The sequence below is a fragment of the Camelus dromedarius genome, chromosome 15 (assembly GCF_036321535.1).
Source record: "Camelus dromedarius isolate mCamDro1 chromosome 15, mCamDro1.pat, whole genome shotgun sequence".
Taxonomy (NCBI): domain Eukaryota; kingdom Metazoa; phylum Chordata; class Mammalia; order Artiodactyla; family Camelidae; genus Camelus; species Camelus dromedarius.
This window is the reverse complement of record NC_087450.1, coordinates 32,819,760-32,846,053: the sequence shown is the minus strand read 5'-3', so window position 1 is coordinate 32,846,053 and position 26,294 is coordinate 32,819,760. Positions and strand designations below refer to the sequence as shown.

Sequence of the window (26,294 nt, the reverse complement as noted above, 5' to 3'; positions counted from 1 at the left end):
AAGGAACAACCTTTTTATGAAAATAATAAATGAAATAAAATAAGCATGGGATCTGAAGAGTCAACTGGGAGAAGAACCCTGAAAAACAATGGCTTCATACACCGGACACCTCAAAGAAAATGCCATACAGTTACACTATAGGCAAACTTCCCAAAATTCAAGTGACTCTGTACACACAGTTATTGTCAATAAGATGTTGAACATATCCTATACTATGAATAAATAAAAGTACATAAACAAGGTAACTTCATTTGTTTATTTTGTCCTCTCAAATACATTTAAAAAATAACATTTTAGACACAGAATCACAAATACACACAAAACAAAGTAGTGCCCAGTTGTTTCACAAAGGGTTTTCCTTCAATTCCTTTAGCTGCTTTGCATAAAATTCAAAGCTTTCCTGTAGAGAAAAAAAAAGGAGGGAAATTACACATAAAAGTTACCAGCAAGAAGTGATGGTACAACACTCAAAAATCATAAAGTACTGCCCCCCACCCATGTTCATTACAGCATTTACAATAGCCAGGACATGGACACAACCTAAATGTCCACTGATGGATGAACAGATACAGAAAATGTCACACACGAATATTATTCAGCTATAAAAAGAATGAAACCTTGCCATTTGCAGCAACATGGGTGGACTCTGAGGGTATTATGCTAAGTAAAATAAGTCAGGCAGAAAAAGATAAACACTGTGTGATCTCACTTACATTTGGAATCTGAAAAACACGAATAAATAAAACCAAGCTAATGGATATGGGAGAACAGACTGGTAGCTGCCTGAGGTCAGTCGAGGGTGTTGAGGGAGGAGGAAGATAGGTAAAGGAGTTCAAATTTCCAGCTACAAAATGAGTTAAGTCATGGGAACATAACGTATAGCACAGTGAGTCTAGTTAATAATACTGTACTGCGTATTTGCAAGCAGCTAGGAGAGTAGATCTTGAAAGCTCTCATCACAAAAAAATCTTTTTTGTGATTCTGTATGGTGACAAATGTTAACCGGACTTATTGTGGCGATCGTTTTGCAATATACACAAATATCGAATTATTATGTTGTACACCTGAAACTAAAATAATGTCAATTATACCTCAATTAAAAAAATTCCTAGATGAAATAAAAACCAACTTATTTAAAATGGAAGTGAACAAGTAATTAATAGTGACATAATATGCTTGGCTATTGAAATACTGGCCATTAAATCCTATTTCAAGTTGAAATGAAGAGAGAACTGCCCCAAGGACATTTGATAAATTCATACCTAGAGCTGAAGGTCTGAGATTGACCTCATATTTTAGACCTCAGCCCCAGAGGGCTATGTTCTCCCGCAGCCAAACCCACGGCACGGCTGTTCAGTTCCTGAAGCCCTCCCTCGAGGGTCCTTCACAGAGATCTAATCCTCATGTAATTAAGTATTCAACTTATTTTTTTACACATTATTATGAAGCACACACAAATCTGTAGAGGTATTTTTCCCCTCTTAATTAAGAAATACTCACAGGGGGTTCAGTGAAAGGGACAGACTCTCCAGCATTCTTCAGCAAAACTGCATAACGCTTCAGAAACATATCATTCAATTTTACATCCTTCGCAGTCAAATTTTCATATAGTGCTTTAGCAGATGCAACATCATTGTCCAAGACTGAAGAAGAAGATATTAATCATAGATAAAGGCAACCCATCTTCTCCTTTCCCCAAAACACTTAGCCTTTCAGGGACTCCTGGATCTCTTTTTATCCCAAAGCAAACAAATACTTCATCACCTTCAGCAGAAAGCCACATTCAGAATCTGTAACCTCCCCTCCTTCATTCCCTACCCCTCATTCAGCATTATTCCCTATGAAAGATAAGGAGAGGTTTTATTTTAAAAGACGCATGCCACTTAAAGTGACCACAAACTGAAGTCTTCAAACATAGAGTAAGTATACAGCATTCAACCTTCTTTTGCTTAAAACTCCACTCGAAATCAAGCTAATTCGGGGACTGCTGCAGTGAGGGGCCTGTAAAGTAAGTGATGTGGAAGTCTGTATCTATACCAATATCAAGATCATCAGCTAAACACCACCAAACGACTTTCAATACCTTTTCCCATTGTCAAATAAGCATATGAGGAATATAGTTGGCTACGATGACGGAAAGAAATATATATACATTATCAATATACATAAAAAATTATATACACCCATAAAACATTAATAAGTTACACTGATATTTCACTTAATTGGATGAAGTAGCCTAGGGGCTAAGTTTAGCTGGCTCTCTACTTGTGGCTGATTTGCAAAAATTTTGTTTTTAAGTTCACTGGTAAGATTAAAAAGGCTCTGCTAACAATTACTGTTGGTGATTCAACTCTTAAATTTTGCATTAGATTTTTAGTATCTAAGCAATTAACAACCCCCTGCCCTACACTGATGCTGAATAACCTATCCCAACTCTAGGAGCACCAAGGTGAGCCTCCAGGATGGATGTGGGAAGGTCAGGGATCGATCCAAGAATCTCCCAGAAGGGAAGGAGGGTGGGTGACTCTTCAGGTCTCCCTGGACTTGAACAGATCTTCACAGTTTGGGTGAAGTAGTTCCCTCTATGTAAATCCCTTGTTCCCCTCCCTAAGGGACCAAATCCTTCCCCTGAGTCAAGGGCTCAGCTCAGGTTCTACCTTCTAGGAAGCTGCTGGGAAAACTCTCCTCTCTTCCCTTGCACTACTTCCTGGCCCCTCCTGCTCTTCTCACTCCTGGCTCCCAAGTGCGATTACACAATATAGTAGTAGTTTTACACTATTTCACCTTATTTCGTTATTAGTTAATATTTGCCAATTCCCCATATAAAACTTTAAGAAAGCTTGTGATTATAGCACTGTTTTGAAATACATCATGTTCCACTCATAAGGGTGAAAAAATGGAGAGCCAGTTTATTAATTCTGATTGCTGAGTCTGGTGTCCTGCCAGCAGTAAAGTCAACAAAACAAATATCTACCCCTTGCCTCAAGTGAGCAAATCAGTGGGTGTCAGATGGACAGGTGATCATAACTCAGAAATGCTAACATTTATCTGGATTACTGAGGAAACTGTAGACTGGCTCCTTTTCATATGTGATTGGCTGGCAATCAGGGAGCAAACTGTTTAAAAGACTGGAATTTTACCTGTGACTTAAGGTAAAACCTTGGGACCCACTTTTTAATTAAGGGGTCCGCTATTTCAAAGGAACAGGTAGGCAGGAGAGGAGGGCACTGATGGAGCAAGAAGGCAAATCAAGTGATAATCTCAAATATGTACCTATTTCATGTTACATTTTAGGTGGCAGGCCCTTGGAGAGACTGGACTGGCTCCCAATATGTACACCCAAGTGGGCTTCCAAGTTCTTTCCAGGAGCCTAAGAGCATACTTAATAATTGTGGGCCCCTCTGAAGATGCTCAGTGATACTTTATGTAAAAATTTTATGAATAATTTCCCATTTTCCTTAATATATCTTAAAAAACATATTCTGAAGCTAAATAATTTATATCGTAAGTAATATCTGATAGGATTACTGCCTTTGAGCTGAAGACTTAGCTGACTATACTACAGATATTTAAATCACTTAAATAATGCAGTTAGAGTGAACTTGTTACCATAGCTTTTCATGACGGAAGTATATGCTTCTTCCTTTTCAATTAATTCAGGAATCAATTCTAACAAAGATTTCATAGCTGGTGCCTAGGAAATTAAATACAGGTAACATTACTACAACTCAAAAGAACGGTGAAATAGAACACTGGTATATGGACATAATACAAAAAAATCTTGACAATAATGACAATACAACTGTCTGTTCAATTTAATGGACTATTTCTCCCTCTGTATATCTTAGAGCAGTCAGCCCTCTGTATCCAGCGGGTTCTGAATCTGCGGATTCAACCATACACGGATTGAAAATATTCAGGAAAAAAAAAAACCCAGGAAGTTCAAAATGGCAAAAGTTGAATTTGCGTCATGTCAGCAAATATTCACACAGCATTCACATTATATTAGGTATTATAAGTCATCTAGAGATGATTTAAAGTATACGAGGGATGTGTGGTAGATTATATGCAAATACTACAGCATTTTATATCGTGGACCTGAACATTTGCAAAGTTTGGTATCCTCAGGGGTCCTGGAACCAATAACCTGCAGACACCAAGGGATGACTACATCTGATGTTGATTTAATAATTTACATCCAAAACAAACCAGCATTTTTCAAAAGTTAATGCAATTCCATTTATATTTCTATGAATATTTTTATAAAGTATTATAAAGGTTGCTTGTTTTGTCAACTGATAACCATTCCAGGAAGTTATGTGATCCCAAAGAGTAGAAGACATAATAACCGTGTCTTTTAGGTGCCAAAATTTTTAGATGAAATGTAAAGAATTCAATCAAACATTCTGAAGTTTTCCCTACTTGGTATATAAGCAGAGCATTTCCAAGGTATCACTGAAACTTTTACTTGATCACTTTCAGGAGTATCCAGACATAGTTACAATTTTACTTCCTGTAGTTCATACAGAACTACCACATCCTAATGAATAACCACTGAATATTTCCAAACATACCCCAATGCTGCTGGATAAATCAAAGATTTAGATACATTATAAAATTGAGGATTTTATACACATTTATGTCCTGCTTCCGTAATACCAAGGAACGCTAAATCTGGCTTAATTATTCCACCGTCAGAGAGCTAGACATTGTAACGGGGAATTTTCAAAAATCCTGATTTACTTTTTAGCATGTTTATTCAGTCCATCCATAGTTGGACCTGCATCTTCGCAGGACTTCTAGCAATTTAAAGTGTCCTGGGAAGAATGTTCTACACAGATATATTACGATACATTTCCTGACCCATCCTCTGAATAAGGCAGTAGGTACTTGGCAAAGCCCCACTGGTGGAGTGACAAGTGCTTTAAAAGATTTCTTACACTTTTAAATTACAAATTTAAAAAGACAGTCTCTTTGAAAGGAAAAACAAAGGACCACTAAATATTTTCTGAATGTTATTTGTTGTAAATAAATACAGGAGTCAGAGATTAAAAAGTGCAATTAGGTAAAAAAAAAATTTTAAGTGTTTTTTTGGGGGGCAGTATATGAAAATTAAGGAAAACTAGACCTCTAAGAGCTGGAAACAACCTGTTTCACACAGAAATCTTTTTGAAATATGCTTTTATTCTTTTTTCAAAAAAACATCAAAAATAGGACCTGGTTCTCTTTCACATGTACTTTTTAGTGTAAATAGGTAACTGCACAAGCTGAGAACATTAATTTGTGGCACATATCAGTCTGAACGCTAACTGGTTCATCTACCCGACGATTTCCACCCGACAGGAGACGCCCCGCGGTGGAAGTCTCCATCAGCAGTGCTCTGTGCTCTGTACTATTAAATGTACCAAGTGACCCAAGCAACAGGATTTTTACCTTACATTTCTAAGGGCCCTTTCTTGGGGATCAGATCAGTGCACAACTACATGAATGAAGAATTCACCGCATAAACTTGTTTTGCATTTCCAGTACAACCAATGAGCCAGAACTGACTCTCTATCCACATCTAAAACAGTAAACAAGTACAGACCAGCAAGTGTTCAATATCTGCTGTATTTTTCGAAAAGGTCCTGTGCAAATAAGCTCTTCTGTGATACTCGATACCTTTGAACAAGACTGGCTTATAGCGTTAATGATTTATCAGCAAGTAAAGCACCATACCTTCCCCAATTTCCGAGAAGTCCTAATACAGAACACCGAGATAATTGGAATTTGTTCAGCAATTGCTCCACATCTCTGAAAATTGAAACAGTGGTCAGGTAAGTGAAGGTTTCTGATAAACAAACAGACCAACGTGAATATTTCCAATTAAGAAAGTTCACAATAATACAGTAATGTATCATTACCAATAGGAAGGCCTAATAGTCGGCCAAATTTTTTAAGGCAAGAAGAAAGAAAACAAATGCAAACTATGCCAAGCTTTTGTGAATGCTGCCCATGGCATTGCAACTATAAAGTTTGTTTAAAAAGAAAAGGGAAAAATTAAACTAATGCTTCAACAACCACAGAATAAGGTTTAGGACTGCAAAGGAAGATGAAAAAAAGAAACACTATTCCTCTCCAATTATACTGCCAAGCATTCACAAGTGAGCTAGGGATCATAAGGTTAATTATACATTTAATAAGGTGTCAGGGAGATAACTGCTCGTTTCTTTATAAAAATTAAAATGTACAAAGCAAGTTCTCTTTAAAGTATAATTACCTACACTTATGCATACAAAAGGACTGATTTCAATCTCTCTATTTTATAAAAGGCTTTCATGGCAACAGACAGCCAGTGCTTGAGAAAGAGACAAAAGTTAAACTCAAAAAAAAAAAAAAAAAAAAAAAAAAGTTTATATGACAGACCAGATAATCAAGTGTCTATCCCATCTTAGATGCTATAGTAAAATCAAATATGGCAAGACCGTATTTTAGTTTACACTCATCACAAATGTCATTCTCTTAAGTTTCTAAAAGCACATTGCTCTTTCAAAGCTTTAAAACATTGTCAATACTAAAACGACTAGTATAAAAAGAACTTTGGGGGACACACAGAACACTTATACTATAAACGGATGCTTTCGACATCTGTGAATAAAGTATTCTTCACTACAGCAAGAACAATCTTTCACTGTTTGACAAGCAAGCAAAGAATGGGTAAAAGGTTTATCATCTAAAACCTCAGTCTATTGAAGGAATAAAAATGAGAAGACTGTGCTGTTGCAGCAACACTCGGCTGTCATCAAGAGCCCTAGACAGGCCGTTGCGGGTAAACGCAGCTCCAAGGGCAGCTGCGACGTCCCTGCTATCTCCCACCCTGGGCTGTGGTCAGTCCTGCTTCTAAGAGCCCTGAAGATGGCTCTCAGAACAAGCTGATAGCTGAAATACCAAGGGTCACTTTCTAAAGAGCTATCAACACTGTGTTAAAACTGAACGGATACTATCACATGTAAAGTTAGATGTGTATAAACCCTGAGTAGGTACACTCAGGTATGTACACACAGAGATAAAGCATTAGATTTACTTTCAAGGTAGAACTTTTAACTCTAAAGACAAGATAAAGCAATGAAAAGATTCCTGAAATCCTTATCACAAATTGCCTTTTCTGTTTAAAAAAAATTTATAAAGGAGAGAAAATGTAAACAAATCAAACCAAACAAGAAAATTCTGTTACCTGGAACTTCTCTCCCTTTAGGATCAAAAGTAAAAAAGCTTTAGAGGAAGTGCCAATTTATACTTTGTACAAAACTATTAACAGGGAAATGTCTCAGGAATTCCTTTTAAAAATGGCTTGGATTCCACTGTCAAAATTGATGAACTTGGAAGGATCAAAAGTAGAGCTCCAGCCAATGGGTACAGTTTTACCTTCCCTATCTACTTACTCAAGATGTGTCGCAGCTCGTAAAGACGAAGGTGAACATAATACTATTTACTATCGAAATTGGTCCCAGGCCTCAATTTGACACAGGGAGTCTACACAAACACAGCCGGCTGGCAGGATCACAGTGACTGTTTGACTGCCACCTGCTGGGAAGGGGCTCCCCAGCGGGGCCTGTTTGTGTACATTGCCAGTGGCAGCTCTGATCACCCGCCGTTCTGTCGGCACTTGGCGTGGCTTTATACTTAGTGCTGTTAAAATGGCATGAATGCAGTTGTCTCCTTCCCTGAAGATTGCTAATTTAACTGAGAGTGTGGGCCACAGAGACCTGCATTTGTCATTTAATGTGTCTGTGACACACAAGTGAATAGAAAGCAAATTCAACTCTTAATAAACCTTGAATAAGGCACTGAGAATGTTTGAGTATGCAAGTGAGAAGCTGTACGTGAAAAGCAAACATTTCCTACTTTTTGTTTGCAAACTGTGTTGCCATGGTGATGCACAGTATTTAAAGCATAAGAGAAATTAAAGAAGGAAATCAAAGGAAGTGTTTTGCATTACCTATCTGCACAGAAACATTTGTCTTTAAATCACTTCAGCAAAACATGTCTTCTCCCACCCCCACTTAAATCTAAAGACAGTTCTAGCCCGATCTGGCATCTTTTAAACCAGCAACCTGTAACTTACAATCCAGTCCTTGTCATGTAACCTTGATTCACACTGACTTTAAATGTACTAGCAGCACTGCACCTCATTTCCAGTATTCTACCACACACCTGACTCTAGTAATTTCTCAGCTGACTTCTCACAAGCCACAAGCCCCACTGCTCCACGTGCGGTGCGGTCATTACCTGTAGGAGAGCTCTGGCGTCCTCCACCTTGCCTGAATCCACAAGCTGAAGGAAGAGATCGGTGACAGGTTTGTAAACTGCAAACTGATTGGCCAATCTCTCTGCCATGATGCTTACTGAAAAAATGACGGGTAAGAAAAAATCTTTCGTTTAAACTGTGGTGTAACTAAGTCATCCACCAAGGTCAGTCAGCCCAGACTCACTCGAGAGAAAAAGTGCTTCTGTGTTCTCTGGCTAGAACAGCACACTTACGCTTTTCAAGCGCTGGTTCCAACTGCTCCTCTATGACTTTTCGGAATAAGTATGCCAAGCCAAAGTACTGAAGTTCCATGGCCTGAGTCCCTGAGGTTAGCATATTTTCAATGTTTTCTATGGCAGCGTCTATGTTATCGCTGTAAAAGAAAGTAAAATAAATTATAAAAAAAGATTTGCTTTTGTATTAATGCTGCAGGCAGTTTCAGCATGAGTGCTCTGGGCTTCACAAATTTCACTTTAGGAAAAAAAAAGGAAATACATTTATAATTAACTGGATAAAAAACACCATGCAAGTTGAACGCAATCACATCTAGGTGGCAAAAGCAACCACTAGATGTTTCATGCTACAGTAACTCAAGTAGCTGCTTATTTTAAAACACTGCTCTAGAGAAAATATCAAACAATTATATACAGAAGAATGATGATAACAAAAAAATTATATCTCAAAGATTTAATTTGATTTTTGTAGCTGTTTGGATTTAAATGAAAACTTGTTTAAATGCTACAGCTACAACTGGTCACTACTGCAGGAAGTAAAGATAATGTGTAACATCTCGGGATTCTTAAAAATGCTGATAATGTTTCACATCTCTCAACCCATAGTCACAACAATTTGTTTTTGTCAGGTAATATACAACATTTGAAAAATACTCAGTTTATACTAAAATTCTCAGAAAAAAAGATCTGCACATTTTACAGTAAAAAAAAAAATCAATTACATGGCTTTTTTCAACTAGTTATGATAAAAAAAATTATCTTTATGACTATCTTTTTGGGTAAGGTTCTCTTTTAATTGATACTGCACAATTATGATACGACACTCCAAATCCAAATAATTTATGTTGGAATTATTACCTAAAATAAGAATTCTCTAAAAATGAACACTCCATTACAATAAATTTCTCTTACAGGTTTTACAGAATTATTTAATAGTGACTAAAACCATATTCTCCACATCATATAAAACTGTGTTTATATGGTAACGTTTTAAAATTCATTCAGATCTTTCTTGGATAATTTTCTGGATCGTCTAACTCAAAATAATCATATTTTCTAATTAAAGGGAAAGTTTAAAGTTCTACCTGGTAAAATAGTTTTAAAAGGAGGAAAACTAAAAGAAAACCTCTTCTCTGCCCAAATAAACATGAACAAACAAAATACCCTGTAAAAACCAGTGTGACATTTTAATATCAAAACCCATGGAATGCACGTAAGATTACTAAGGAACATTTTTTCTTTTGAAAAACCATTAAGAATGTTACTTCCATAATCACAATCACCCTGTGAATCTTTAACTTTGCTAGTGAAGTTAGTAAAAATCAAGTTCTTATTTACTTCTACAGTAGTGATTCTCAACAAGGAATCCAGAGGTGGTGGTAAGAGAATCAGCTCTAAAAAACTCCCTTTGTGTGGCTGTGTGCTAACAGGGGTAGACGAGCAGGAGGGTAGGGAAAGTGGAAATGCATGTAATTTTTAACAAGCTTGCTGGGCCCTGTTTCACAATGTGCTGGTAGAGCATCACCCTCAAGTGTTGCTGACAATCAAATGAACTCAGTTTTCACTTTTGCAACCAACTGCTCTGACAGCAAGAAAAGTTAAACGAGAAAAGTTACCAACCATGGAGCAAGTTTAATGAATTTGAAAAATTTGATAAATGTTGTTTATTCTACAATTTAACTTAAAGCTAAAACATATTTTGTAATGTATAATTATTCCCTGATACTTAAAGAATAACCAGCAACTGCCACCAATATTTCCCCTGTAGTTGATATGGTTTCTAATCGCCTAGTTTTTAAAAGGTGGTATTTGAGGTAATGCTTCTTCCAGTTTCCAGCAGAGGGAAAGAAAGCTCAACAATACTCACTTCTTTATTTGTGCTAAAGCAATGTTATTGATGAAAACCATTCGGGAAAGTCCAATTGAATCTTCGAGTCCATTTACCAACTTCTGAATTGCCTGTACACTTTCCGTATCACCCTTCAAGGCGCATGCCTGAATAAGGCGGGTCACTGCTACCCTAGAAGGTACCTGCTCCAGATCTAAGGTTGTTTTTAGCGTTGTCAGAGCATCTACAAAAGAAGAACAGGCGACAGTTTTTCTTATATGAACTGTATTAACTTTAATGCATCTTGAAGACCAGCTTTTAAATATGTGTACCAAGTGGCTACACACAAAAAGCTATGAATAATTTATTCTGTATTACAGAAAATATTAATACTTTATGAGAAACCTAAAAAATATAATGCTTTATTTGACTACAAAATATCAGAGATCAGAGAAATTTCTTCTTTAAGACACAGAGAAAAATGGAAATGTTACTGACAAAACATGAGCTCCACTCAGGGATAACATTTAGTGACTAATTTCAAGGAAGCTTGACAAGTTCAGAGAAGTACAAATAAGAATGAGTTTTAAAAATTAAAAACTTTCCAAAAATATGTAACTTCTACCCACTTTCATACTTTCCCAGATTTTATTACACTCAAAAGATTCATGATTATCAAAATCTTCTAATATCCCAAAGATTCTTCCTTGAAAAATGATGTCTCTTTCTAGTCCAAAAAGGGCTGATCATACAAGGCCAGCCAAACCGGAACATTCGAGTTACACACTTAACAAATTTATTTTACATGATTTAAATCCCTAGTCAATATTTTCTTGCAATGATTTTTTCAGAGAAAATAAAGCTCATCTGATTCCCAGGAAGACTCTCCACAGAAGTATTTGTTTTTTAAAGCATCATGCTCACTATAAGTACTTAATTATGGATAAATATGGAATATCCTTCTGATTTACTAACTCCTGTGCCAGTGTAGCAAAATCAGTATTAAATAAAGTGGCAGACTGGGAGAATGTAACACTTAGTAACAATCACCGCTCTCACTACCTAAGGAAACTTCATGGCTCTGTAGCAATTAAAGTGGTGTAACCTGCGTAAAACTGAGACTCTCAAAGCAGCTTTCCAAGGAAGAACGGCCTCTCTTTTACAGAAGAATGGGGAAAAGGCAATAATTAAACACTCTATTAAAAGTGATATAGTAAAAGACATAATGAATTCAGTATTTATTACTGAATAAATAATTTATAATTACTCCAACGTTACATTCTAAACCAGTGATTCTCAAGTGGGGAAAAGGGAAAAGAAGTAGCTTTAGAAGGCATATACAATAAAATGTTATAAATACACACAAACACACAGGAAACAAAAAATGCTATTTATACTACTTTAATATTATCTATAGAAAATAAGCCTGAGGAAGTCTTCTTAACTGGCAGGCATACAGAGATAAACAACTTCAGAATATTCTTATTAGCCGAGAATACTGTCATCCAAGGAGGATCTTTCTACGAGTGGATCAAAATAATATCAACAAAAATAAGATCACGATGATGATGACAGCAACCAGCATTTTACCACATTTGTTGCGCATTTACTCCACGCCAGGCACAGTATCAAGCAGCTACACTCACAACTACCCTTCTGAGGGAAGCACCAATTTTATAGGTGAGAAACTGAGGCACAGATAATTTATGTACTCTGCCCAAGGTCATACTGTTAGAGACCAACCCAAGAATCTAAGCAGCCTAGAGTCTGCATCTATGGGCGCACGTGTTCGTAACAGCGTGGAGGTTTGAGAATAGATCGTTTCACGTCTATCCAAAGGGAGCACATGACCTTTGAAGTGAAGTCATATCCCCATACGGGACTTACCTTCTGAACAGTTTATGACTTAAGGGACACCAATAACGATTTCCGTCCTACACCCCTCCCTCCGAGTCCTTTACATGCTGTCACCTAATTTACTAGTAATATTGATGATACTGCAGAAGTGTTATGTATCAGTTGTTAATATTCCAGAACAGCATTAGCTTATAAAATTAGATTAAGACTGAACTGACTTTATTTTTCTTCTGGCTTTAGATGGGATTGAGAAAAAGAAACCTGAAAAAGAGAAGGGTAGTTTTAAAATTGGGAGCTCTAGTTGGCCATGAAGCAAAATAAAGAGAGGTGTGTGGAGAGTGCCAACACCATTCGCACCTTGCCAATAACCACTTCAACAGTAGGTCAGTCTGTGGCGAGGCACGGGAGGTGGAGGTGGTTGGTAGTGGGGAGCAGTGGGCTTCTGCTCTCAGCCAACCTCCAGTTGAACTAAATAGCTGAGAATAAATGTGAAATTGTATCATAAAGTTTCTTGTCGTAATCATAGGTACCTAACAGACAAGCAAAGGGTAGCAGTCAAGTTAAAACATTGTTCAGATTCAGCTCAAAAATTAACCCCTTGAAATTAAAAGGTGTTTTTTTCCTGATCTTTATGTCTACAGAAACTTTAGCTATTTACAAAAATGAGCTTATTTATATGGAGAGCAAGCTTAACTTTCCAATGTTTTAAAATTGTTTATCATCTCTATATTAAATATCAATTTGTCATAAAGCCTTTTTTATTGAAAATAAAATGAAAGCTTTTAAAGTTTTTATAACAAGTCCTACAACACTCAATTATGACTTAAGGCTGTCTAGATGTGGCCGGCCCTGCCTGTGGAATACTGAAGTAGAAATTCTGCAAAGGGAGAAACTATCACATACATGCTCAGTCCTAATCAATTAGGAAGACATCTAAAGACCAACACTTCTAGGTATTACGGGAATACTAAAGCTGAACAATTAGACAGCAACTCTCACGGATGGGAAACTATTTTATAAACATGCAAGTGAAGAGTAACCCCATTATTACAGACTGAGGAGGAAACCAGGTAACATATTTAACAGTTAATGAGCTTTGTTCAGCCCTCCTTAGAGAGTTCCTAAGTGGGTTTTGTTGTGTGAGCAAAACTGTGGTGTTACTGTATTGACAAAAATTCAAATGCAAAACTGAATGTGAAAAGATGCCTACCTAAATTTAAGAGATTCATCATTTTCCCCCTTGGGAGCTCATTCATAAGACCTCCAGATCCAAATCCACCCCTCTCTGCCTGCAATCCCATTAAACAGCCTCTATCAAACAAACGGCCCCCATCTCAATCCGCCCCAAAGTCATCTCCGCATTTTTCTGGTGTTATCCTCTTACTATTAATTTAAAAACTCCAAACTCCAAACAAACACTGCATTTTACTGCTGTTGGTATTATGAACTATTAAAAAAGTATTAGATTAAGTTTTAAAAATCAATATTATAATCATTTGGTGCACAATCCCACACATTTAATACTCAATTTAACTTATTTGCTATCTCACACACAACCAACACAATATGCAAGAAACAACTGCTGGGAATTGTTTCAGATGCTCTGAAGTATGTTAATTTCCAAAGCAAAATGACTTGTGCTGTGAATTTTAACGCACTTGAAAGCCTGTACTTTCTCTCGTTCTGGAACACAAATTTTGCATGTCTGAAGAGCTGTGATTCATCTTAAGAAAACCCATCTTGTGTTAAATGGAATGGAAACTGGACTAAGTGGTCAAATGACAAGTACATTCATATTCAAGCTGTATTATAAATGCATGTGCAGTAATTTACGTCTCTCAGCTACCACAAAAGGCTCTTGATAAGCAGGTAATTTGCTAAATGGACTCCTTTATCCAAGTATTCGAAGGGCGTTACAAGAAAAATCTGCAGAGGCATTAATGTGACGTAAAGGTCAAGCATTGTGACATACCTTTCAAATAATCCCGCCTAACTTGCGTTATGATGAGGAGGCTGTTGGCAGCATCGTTCAGTGTGAAGCCCTTGATGTGGGTCTCAGCGCTAAAAGAAGCAGACATTTAGAAAGGAATTACTGACATGCTTCTGATACGATAATAAATGGTTGAGCACCAAGGTGAAATTATAAAAACTACTGTTCGTATGTTAAAAATATTGCTGCAAAATATCGACCTGGAGACAGCTTTTGTGTTATCCTGTCAATGGTTATAGAAGGATAATTTTTTTTTGCATTCTGACAGATGACAAAGTTGGAAATGAGCAACAAAAGAAACAAAGTACAAGATTTTTTTTAAACAATCGGTTCAGATTCTTGAATGCTGACATATTAGATGACTAAAATAACTGCATGCCCTGCATTGTTCTGCTGTATCCGAAGCAGGATACTTTTTCCTCTTTTTTCTACATTCACCATAATTATAAAAATGTAAAACTATTCTTTCGGCAACAAAAATGAGCACTTATTTTCAGCACTTTATATTTTAAATATAAACTAAAGCACATTACTAACACCGTATCATTTGGTTGATTAATTTTCAAATTTCTGTCATCCAGATACATACAGTTTTTAAAGAGGAATATACTGCAGAACTAAAACCATCGTTTCATTAAAATTAAAAATTTCACACAATCTTATCCCGGCATTAAATTTGAGATCCTCCCTCCCCAACTTTTTAAAACTCAAGAGCAAAAATTTGCTTTATTTATGACTAAAACCTACATGATTTATTAAAAACAAACAAACAAACAAAAAACCCTGAGCCAGAGACTTCTGTTTGCTACATTGTTTGCACATCTCCTGTGATGAAACTTTAGCATCCTTAATGCCTCTGGGTTCATCTCCAGATTAGGAAATCTCCACAGGTCAAAAGAAGCAAAAGCAATTGCTGCCATTCGCCTTATCAAGCTCAGTGATGATCCTGCTGCCAACAACCTCGGCCTGCCGACAGGAACGTCTGAGCTGAGCAGATTGCGAGAAAAGCAGGGTCACTGCTAAATTATTCTCGTCAATCCCAAGAAAATCCTCCAAAGACACCGTGATGTGCCCATCCTCTCAGTCACTTTGAGCCTCTGAGGTTCCCCCCTGCAGTCTCCGGGCACAGGATTTTCTTATCCCCGACCAATCCTCTTAATCCCACCAGAGCACCCATTGCTCACTTTGACTTTTTCCCTTTGTCCCATCTGTCAAAGCTCTTAAGTCAACAACTCGTGCATGAGACTATAAACTGCAGAAAATAAGGGATTTGCTTTCTCAATCTTTAGCACGATTAAATCAACAGGAGACACTATTAAAATAGTAAATACTAAACATTAGAATAAAAGCTCACTTCCTACACCAATATTATAACATGTGTTCTATCACGTTTACTTGAAAATACTACCTAAAACTGACTTAAACCACTGAGGTGACAAAACTTCTCTAACTGACATCACACTTGATGTCAAGTCTCTTGAAAACCTCAAAACACAGAATATTCTTTTTCAATAATCTCTTCTTATCTCAAGAAGGTGCCTATTGAGCAGTAAAAATTTGAAAGTGAAGTTAAATAGGAAGCAAAAAAAGTTCTCCTCAGCTCTATTTTATACTGAACATATATATGTTTTATACATGTAAAAAGGGACTAATCACAACCCAAATATATTCCAAACTGGCAAAAGGAGAAGAACTACAAAGGGTACTGCTGATCTCTGCACTGGACTCATTCATACAGTAAGTTTAATTCTGAATCATAATTATGAGCTTCCAGGAAGAAAAAAAAAAACAACCAGAGGAAAAGAACTACTACAAAGATGTCAAATCAAACTTCCTATGATGACAGGAATATTCTTTATCCATGTTGTCCAACAGGGTAGCCACTAGCCACATGTGGCTATCTGGTTACTGTGATGGAGGAATGGAAACTTTAATTATATTTAATTTTAATAATTTAAGAAGGCACTTATGGCTCGTGGCTATGGGACTGGACAATACAGAATTCTAGACATTTTCTTTTCATTTTTAGAACTGCCAAAACAAAGGGAAAAAATTACAGAGAGAGACAGAGAGGTATTAATCTTTTAATTCACGATCAACTGCAAAAATTACTGTCTTAACCAAAGAAGACAGTATTATAGGGAAAGTTTCATACTAGAGATTTCAGAGCAATGCCTGGTCTATGGATTGTACTTACGTAACGTGCACATAGGACATTAGTCAGTGATTACAATTTATCTTACTTTGGATAATAAAAGCTGGCCAATCCAGTAAAAACCACCAGTGATTGATTTAGCATTATTTTTAGATCGAATGAAGTAAGAAGCTAGCAGGAACAAGAGAAAATGAAGTGCTATTTGCAAAAGATAAAAGCAGAGTTATTGCCACACAATTCTCAAATTTCCTAAGAATACAGTTTAGCGTTATAAGAGATTTGAAATAACAGTTTGTATTCCTTGCTGCTCTTTGAATAAACAGTTCCCCTCCCTTGGAAGAATTCACTATCCATAAAGTTTTATCCTGAAACACGAGGAAATGTAATTCTAATTAAAAATGAAAGAAATTAACTTTCTTTAAAAAATTTTAAAAGCCATCTATTACTGTTACTTCTGAAGTTCCATTACTTGTCGGGAAACTTAAAAGACCTTAATAAGACTTAAGAAATCTCATTAGTAGTCAAGTGAATCTGCAACAAAATAGAGATAGCAAAGCTACAGCAAAAACGAAGATCGCATTAGATCCTAGGGAAAACTACTGCTCTTCAGACTAGACAAGTGGCATCGTGTAGGAAGGTGTAACAGACTGCTATTTATAGACTGAGTGACAGTGCCAGATAACACTGGGAGTACTGCCACTTGCTACAGTGCTCATTTGGTCACACCATATTACAATAAAGAAGCCTACCAAAAAAAGGGCAACAATTCTTCTTCACTCTTATCATTGATACAGAGCTGGAATGGAAGATGATCTAGTCTGATGCAGGCAATGAACCAGGATGTGAATCCAGAGAAGTTATGTGACATTCCTCCAATAACATAGTTACTCTTTTTTCTGACTCTCCTTCCTCCCAAATCACTGTTGCTTCAAAACACCTTTGATTGTTATGGAGATGGTGTTGGGGTAAGGAGTTAATATAATAATTTTCTGAGAGAAGTTACTTTAGGGAAAAAACTGCACCTCTTAGATGACTTCAAAGGTTACAGATGACAGGACACTGTTCAATGTCAACTTTTCCAGGTCACTAACTGAGGATGTACTGAGTATTTTATAGATAATTTAATTAGCAACTGAGTAAACACACAAATGAGACACGGAATGTTAAAAACTTGAACTTAAAACTCTCAGTGTGACTGTCTTCTAACCAGACATATAAACGACGATTCAAGAGCACAGATATATATGGTGTATATGTATGTGTGTGTACATTGTACGTGTGTATATATATTTCCACAGACAAGTATAGTTATATATAACATATTTTTGAAAATGTACTGAAACAATCAGTAAATACGGCCCTAAGATGAATTAACTTTAACACTAGGTTTTCCAGCAAATTCCAAGAACGGCAAACATTCATTTTCTTTTCAAGATTCTAATATTCCAAAAGTGCTATGACTTAAAAAATTTAAGGCCAAAAATTAGCCAGAGAGATGATTTCAAAACTTACAATATACTAGGAAAAGGCTGACCTTTGCCCTTGAAAATAAAGCTAATGACTCATCAATAGGACAGGTCTACGTTCAGGTGACCTTGATCTACTCCTTTGCAGGCCCCTTCTGATTAATTACTTAACTTTTGAAGGTAACTCCTTGGGTTGCTAAGACAACAGTCAGTTAACTGACACAACACCAGGGAAGAAAACTTTATCTTTCTTCTTCTTCTTTTTTTGTTTAAATAAGGAAGCATCCTTTTATTTATTTTTGAAGGGGGAGGTATTAGGTTTATTTATTTAGTTTTATTTTTAAAGGAGGTACTGGGGATTGAACCCAGGACCTTGTGCGTGCCAAGCAAACGCTGTAACACTTAAGCTATACCCCGCGCCTCCAAAGAAAACAATATTCTTGCTCTGATTAACAAAGTTTTTTTACTCTAGGGAACCAGCCAGAGAGACAAAACCACTACCACCACCCTAAACAGATTACAAAACAAGTGGAAAGAGAAAAGGTATTTAAAATGTGTTGAGCAGCACATATTTTTCTACTTCACTTTATCTCCTTCAATACCCAGTCGAAATCATTAACGTAAGATCATTTATCATCTACTCATCATACAGAAGACGCAGCTCAGAGACAGGAGGGAATTTCCCAACAGCTTTCAAGTAAGATTCAAACCCTAGCCTAAGTTCAAAGTCCATGGTGTCTTCATGTATTAGGCTGTTTCCACCATAAAAGGTACACACATCTAGCTGATGAATAAGAACCGGAATATGATTTAAAAAAAAATTACTGTATATGAATAGCATACATAAGTTGTAAGGTTATCTAAGGTAACTAAAATATACTGTACTGTGCAGGGACAGTAAAGGTTATATTTTATATAGGTTACAAACCCCCATAGAATTAGAAAACCATTTCATGTACATTTTTTGTGGGTAGTTAAAGCTAATTATTAAGCAACTGCTACTACAATACATCATTAGAAAAATCCTAATGACAGCTGATAGTTTTTAAAGTGAGAGGTTTAATGAATGGATTAATACTTACAAATCTTTCACTTGTAACGCTTGTGCAGGATTATCCTTCATCAATAGTAAGTTTATAAGATTGTTATAAGTTTCATTGTTAAACACAATATTTTGCTTCTCTGCTTTCAAGAAAATATTAAATGCATCTATGAAGGAAAAAACAACAACAAATGAGATGACATTATTCTGAAATGGCAAAAAGGAGGGGGAGCTCTAAAACAAAGCCCTAAACCCACATATTTCCCTTTCTTTTTCTACTCACTCACTGTACCACTCTACAGACATACAATGACCGAGCAAGCAGATGTTTTATCACTCTTCCAATCTTTAAAAAAAGAAGTGACAGTTTTGGAAACTAATACTTAATCCAAATGGATGGTACCTGAAAGGGCTTCCTTTTAAAATTATTTTTCATACTAGCTCTCTATTTTCATGCCAAAAAAACCGAAAAACAGCTCTTCTGAATTTGTCAAAAGATGAACCCAGTTTCAAAATAAATTGCAAAATGTGTGTTAAAGTCCAAATAAGCCAGGGGTATAATTTAGATTGAGGGGAGCAAAAGATTCATTTTAAAGCAATCTTTAATCTATAAGTGGGTGGTTACTATGGTTAACATTTCAACACAATAGCATTAAAGTGAATATAGCCTATAATTCTAAAATTAGGAGATCAAATTATTTGGCTACGACAGGACTTATACAAAAACATACAATTTTCAAATATACAGATATCTAACAAGTAAACTAAGCAACATTTGTTTGACTGATTAACAGTTTTATTTCACTTGTTCACAATAACTGTCAGTGAATGAAAAGATGTTACCAAAAGAGAAGTAACTACACTTTTCAGTCACTTACTTTTCTGAAATAAAATTGCCTGGCTATAAACATCCAACTGAAACTACAATCCACACTCTGGTGTATATAAACAAATCACAATAAAGACAGGGCATAACTGAACTATCACGTAAGACCCTTTATGGATACACACAACTAGGAATGAGCATGACGTTAATGCTCAGAAGAACAGTCTGAGCTATTTTAGAGGTTTCTGAACAAGCAGACATTATGCTTGTGTTTATAAGTTAGGGGTGTTTGAATTAGCTCTTCAATTAAACTGAAGCGACAATATCAAAAACATCCTTTCAAGTGAGAAAAAAGGTATGATTTGCATCTTAACTAAGAACAGGTAGAATCTCTTCTTTAGTATATAATACAAGTATTTTCCTTTTAAGGGAGCTTAGAGGTTAAGATGTATTGCAATTATTGGCTACACCTCAACAAGTATATATATAGTTCACTAGCTTGATGAATGAAAATATACAAGGTACAATTTGAAAATTTAAGATCAGCAAAATAATCCAGAAAATCTTAACTAGTTTTTTTTTTTCTTCTAAAATTGTAGTCTGTGCATGAAATTGTTATAGCTGTGTTTATTATTTTCCATTAATTTTTTAAAAAGGCTATTGTTGTAATGCACCAAACTCATTCGTCACAAGTTTCTGTTGTGAAAGGCACAATATCCCTTTAATATACTGAACTATCAGAAATTCAATAGTGTTAATGCAAACATTCAATTTTCAAAGTATTCATATTTTGCCACACATTCAAACCCTGAGATATACACAAAAGTAACTAAAACCTTTGAAGAATTAACAGAATGAAACCAACTAGGTAAATGTAAATTGTATATTAAAATTAGAATAGGGGTATATCTTTCTTTGCATTTATAATACACATTGCATTATATTTAGTTAACTGGTTAAATGTTTTTACTTAAACTTAAAAAGAAACAGTTTAAAAAGGTAATATAAAGCATTTTAGAATCTTAAAACAGGAGCTATACCTTATATTCATTTCAGTCAAAGCAAAATTCCATTAGAATATTTAAACAGTATTGATAACAATGAAATTTATATGTAGGTTTAACAGATACATGGTGAAAGAGTCAAGGATGTATAGACTGAACTTGAAGCAAAGGAAAATGACTCAAAAACAAAGTTACTCTGCAGAATTGAGAAAGCGGAAAGCTTAATTCTTACTTCAGATACTTTGTCAGTGTCACAAAATTTCTAATTAAGGCAAGAAGTCAAGAGAGTTTATAAATCTCCAAATTGATGGCTTTCAACTGAAAAGAGCTGAAAACTGGCAATACAAAAATGAAAAAAAAAAGCTGCTGCATTATGGTTAAATTATTATAAAGCATATTTGAAAAGCCACACAAAAACTGGAAAAATTAAACAGTTGCATCCTATGGAAAAATATTAGAAAGGAAATATAAAATACATAAACATACAACATAAACATTAAAAACAGAAAAAGAAACAAAAATAATACATAATTTTGGGAGAGTACAACAAAGCCTAAATGAAAATATCCAGAATATAATAGACAAGCTTGTACCAGAGGGTTCAAGATGGTCACAGGAATTTTAAAGTAGTCATAACAGAGGTAGGCAAGCCTTCAGGAAGGTTTACCACTAGAGAAAGAGAACAAGAGCAAGACACAGGGCTCATGTCCTGTCTTCAACCCTGAAATACTGCTTGACCACTTTAACACACACTAGTACGATGGTTAATGCCCTAATCATTTTCTTCTTTCAAATGAAATCGAAATATGCAACAAATGTATTTGCCAAAAACCATTCATGATCATGCTATTTTCAAAGTATAATTTTGATACAATGCATAGATCTACTTTAGCCTTTAGTATGAAAAATTTCAAATGTACAGAAAAATAAATAGTATAATGAACCCCTCCATATACCCATCACCTACGTCTGATAATTAACATTTTGCTAGAATTTGTTCTTTATAGCTTAAGTATTTTAAAATAAATTACAGAAATCTTGATTTTTTTTTTCATTTCTCAATATTTCATTATAGATACCAGAACTTAAGGACATTTTTCTATAAATCATAATACCATTACCATATCTAACAAAACGAGAGCAACTCCTTAATTACCTACTACTCAGTCAATATTTCAATCTTCCTAATTGCCCCAAAATGTCTTTGTTAATTTAAAGAATGACAGAAAATAACGAACATATATAATTTAAGTTCCATCTCTATCCTAGATCACGTCTAATTTATTGGGCTTAGACCCCATGTTGCTATTAGAAAGAAGACCCCAATGTACACGTTTACCTTTGTTTCTCTTCCTTTGGCAGGCAATCAGCAGATCTTTCTGGAGACTATCGTCTACAGGTGTGGGCGATGAAGTCACAGAAAGGTTTTCATCCTCATACCACAACTTAAAAACAGAATCATTCAATTAAAGAAAAACCGGTAAATACAGTGAACTTTTCAGTGTAAAGCTGGACTAATCTGTAACCTAAAGTTATACTGGCAACAAAATCTGTTATGCTTACAGTTAAAAACAAATTACCTCAGGCACATCAAATGGAACTTCTTGATTATTGTTTCTAAGGATTTCTGCTAATAATCTTAGTGTCTTCCCACGAGGAATAATATTTTCTTCTTGCATTTTATTCCAGACAGCATCAGCTCTTTGCCAGTCACCATTTGCTTCTGTAAAAATAAGCAGAAATTAATGAATGTACTAAATAGAATTCATGAGCATATTTAGAACTTTTAAAAATTTGATGCTGAAGGAAGCATCACAAATATTGTCTCCATGGAAAGGAACAGAGTGATTGTGGATCAAAGATGAGAAGACTTCTTCCTGTATACTTTTTTGTATCTTTTGAATTTTAAACCACAGAGATGCCTTACCTATTAAAAAACAGCACGGAAAAAACCCACCCTACTTTATTTATTAAAAACTTTCAAAATCATGTTGATAAAAAGTTTGTCTTTTTAAAGTAACTGAGAAATTGCTCACTGCTGACATCAAAATCAGAAACAGCTAACAACTCAACTATGCCTATTAGACTTTGGAAAAATGATGGGATACATATGTACAGTTAGGTACACAGCCGAGGGTCTAAAATGATTGGAAGCGTGCAGATGTACGATTTTTGTCAAAAGTGACAGATCAACAAACCTTTTTCACTTAATTAGGTAGGGAGAATTCTGTTCTTCTGTTGACTTGAAGAATTTCTGACAGTGTGTGATAGATTTCCTATCTCAATAGATAATGCCATCAGACTAAGTAAGTATTACAGGGGGACAAGGACGTTTATTGGAAACAAACGGATTCCTTCATATTGAATTATCTAGTTCCTTCTACGTGGTAACTGAGTCTGCACAAATAGCAAAAAGGTAAGAATCAATACTTTATTTTTAAACATTCTGATGGGTTTTGAAAAAGAAAAGGTCAAGTCATTTAATTTAGCAAGTTTCTGCTTGTGAAAAATAGAGCAAAACATGAAAAATATCTTAAGACATTAAGTTCAATACACCTATCACACACAAAGAAATACTGTTTTAAATGTGGCCTTTAAAAAAAATTGCAAATATGAATAAGGACTATCTCAGTGGTGTATGGTCAGCTCTGGGAAGGGGGCTTGCTCAAGGCACAAATGGTCCAGAAACCATGAGTTAATTTATTTCTTAAAAATGCCAAAATGCTAAAATGAATGGGATTTTCCTAGAGTTCCTTCCCACTCTAAAATTGAAGAGCTTATAAACAAGCTCTTTGATAACTAATGACCCCTGGAGATAAAAAAACTCAAAGAACAAAAACAAAACACATTTACATTCCATCAGAAATCGGCAATAAACAAAAATGTAGGAAATAGAAAATTTCCCAGGGGTCATACAAAGATTGCAGCCCAGACTTCCACACAGAAAATAGTAAAAGGTGGCCCAAACAGCAGAAATTAACCTGAAGTTCAAAGTGATTTTATACATACTTTGATAATAAAATCAGCCTAACATAAAACCCTTATTAAATTTACAATCCATTTTCAAAACAAGACTCTCATAAGCTAATTATGCTTTTCCCTCATCAAAATGTTCTCATGTAATGTAAAATTCAAGAGTAATTTTTCAAGCATGGTAATGATTAAGACTTTATACATAAAGTTTATCAAATAAACTTTAATTTATTTAATTAAATAAATTAAAAACAAAAATCCAAGCACCAGAATCTTTAATTCCATAGAAGGGAAAGGCGGACCACTTCTGTTCCCTACAAAAGGGTACTATGGACTGTGGAAGACACAGGGAGGGCTGCCAAGAGCCGGGAATAGCACTGCTAAGGTACTTTTTAAAGAGATTAACTTTTAAGCTAGCATAACTATTTTGAACAGCGAAGATGTGGATGAGGTACAATTCTGCCTTCAGACTGAAAGAACTCTGGGAAGATAATTCTTTTTAAAAAAGCACAAACTATATGAAAAGCTTCTAATCTGGGAGGGTATTACACAGATGCACCTATTCAAGTGAACTAGAAGCTTATAACAAGAAAATATTTCAAAATACAGGTGAGAGAACTGGACAGTGTACATAGCATGAAATGACTGAGATATACATATATATATACATACACACACACACATACACACACTTTTTTTTTTTTTGAGAAAAAATTTCTTGGAAATGTCCCTGAATCACAGAATATATACCCAAAATCTAGGGCAATCAAACTAGTCAGTGCCAAAATCTACAGCTGTGTGTAAAAAAATCTCACAAAGATACAGAAAGGCCATGCCTTTCTTTCATAATATGCCTCTGGGGCTTAAAATTCCTTCAACCAAGACAACAACAATCATACTTGTTATCTGAAGAATGAAACAGCCACAAACCCAGGCTGTGACCAGGGAATGGACGTTGCCTTAATAATTCCATCACTTTCCAGGAACTCCCAGCTCTCTCTTCAAAGAACAAGAGCACTGGCTGCTAAATGATCTCTGAGAACTCTTAAGCTACAAAACCAACGGTTTCTGACACTATTAGTGAATTTTACAAGAACACAGTTGCGGGCTACATTTTTGGCCATCTGATCAGTGTGTAACAACAACTGGTACTTCACATGCAGCTTCTATGGTATTAAACCAAGAGATGAAGATTTCTAGATTTCAGGATTTTAATTATAAAGCTGTTGAGTTTTTACATATTACTGATAGGCTGGGGAAGTTTCCAAATTCCCCATGTGTCAGTCACCTGATCATGGTCTGTAAATATCACTCCCCTCTAAAATAAGGCTCTAGGTTTGGGACAGGAATTATGCCACATAAGCCTGGATGGCCCTGTTTTCCCTGAAAACAAGGACCTATCAAAGACTAACGGGGTGTGTCAAATGACACAGAAGCCGATGTAAAGGGGTTCCCAGCGGCCAAAGATGGGAAGTTTGAGCACCAAAAAGAAAAACGACTGCAACAAACTGAAACACAAATATACAAAAAATTCATGAACTCATGACTCAAAAAAAAAAAAAAAAAGATAAACGTAGGCGGTTCTAAGGATACCTGCACTTAAAACTGGTAGTTAAAGGGAGAAAAAGCAATCATATCTTTTGCTGTGAATTTATTTCCTATTAATTAAAAAAAACACAGAACATAGAGTATGAAACACGTAGAGCATAAAACAATCAAAATAACAGGTGCATATGTAAAAAAAAAATGGATACAAACGTAGAGAGTGAATGGGAAGGATGGCCAACTGAAAAGACTGTGAGGTGAACACAATGACGTTTCCACATTTTTCTCTGTACACTAGTGTACTGCTTGAAGCTTCAGTGATTTAGAATATATTCATGTTTTATTTGTGCAATACTAGAGGGGGAAAGACCACATGGCATGAAAAGAAATGTCAATGGCTCTAAGTACCTGAAGAAAACAGCAAATAAGCAACTTCTGAGGATAAATGCTCAGGTTTTAAACGTTGGGGTTTTACAGATAGATTCAAAAAAAATTTTATTGCAAAATTATGAATGTAAGGAAGCTTTCTTTTTGGATAGAATACTTTATATAGACAAAGAATAAACTATCTTTACTTTGTATATGTACAGAAAGTGAAATGTTTCGAATATAAGAAAGTGGTAAGTGAAAATACTGTCATTTAGAAATAACAGTATATTCTTTATGAAGGTGAGGGAGTTGTTTCACTCATGTAATGTCTGTTGTAGGTCTCAGGAGCTAATTTAAAAGACTACCACAATGAAAGGTAAAAATGCATTAGAAAGCATAGAACTCAAGTTTGAATTATGGTAGATTCTTGTTACAGATCACCTATGAACATCAAATTATATAGAATAAGTAGAAAATGAGAGCAAGCTTAATACAGCTATTATTTAAAGGTATGAAGAGTTATATTTTCTATTCCTTAATCTAGATAGATTATAGTTACATGGATGCTGGCTGTCAGAAACCATCAAGCAACGTATCTTTGGGCATGTTTCTGTAGGATGTTGTAATTCACAGAAAAATTAAATGCGTATCTGCATTTGTGAGAGGTACTGTTTTAAAATGAACAAAGCAAAACTGCTCTTCAACAAACCCCTAAATAA

At 35.4% G+C, this 26,294-nt stretch overlaps 1 protein-coding gene across 2 annotated transcripts in view; it reads right to left on the bottom strand.

Moving 5' to 3' along the window:
• Nucleotides 1–242: 242 nt before the first annotated feature.
• Nucleotides 243–26,294, bottom strand: part of LRPPRC (leucine rich pentatricopeptide repeat containing) — a 93,660-nt gene continuing 67,608 nt past the window's right edge. For both annotated transcript variants that reach the window (XM_010997156.3, XM_064494532.1), the window contains exons 28-38: nt 22,269–22,411; nt 22,028–22,133; nt 18,899–19,025; nt 14,178–14,266; nt 10,388–10,592; nt 8,521–8,660; nt 8,269–8,384; nt 5,719–5,793; nt 3,610–3,694; nt 1,501–1,643; nt 243–400 (exon numbers count right to left, since the gene is read on the bottom strand). In XM_010997156.3, the coding sequence (XP_010995458.2) occupies nt 344–400; nt 1,501–1,643; nt 3,610–3,694; nt 5,719–5,793; nt 8,269–8,384; nt 8,521–8,660; nt 10,388–10,592; nt 14,178–14,266; nt 18,899–19,025; nt 22,028–22,133; nt 22,269–22,411 (1,286 nt within the window). In that variant the 3' untranslated portion in view covers nt 243–343. The remainder of the gene's footprint in view (nt 401–1,500; nt 1,644–3,609; nt 3,695–5,718; nt 5,794–8,268; nt 8,385–8,520; nt 8,661–10,387; nt 10,593–14,177; nt 14,267–18,898; nt 19,026–22,027; nt 22,134–22,268; nt 22,412–26,294) is intronic.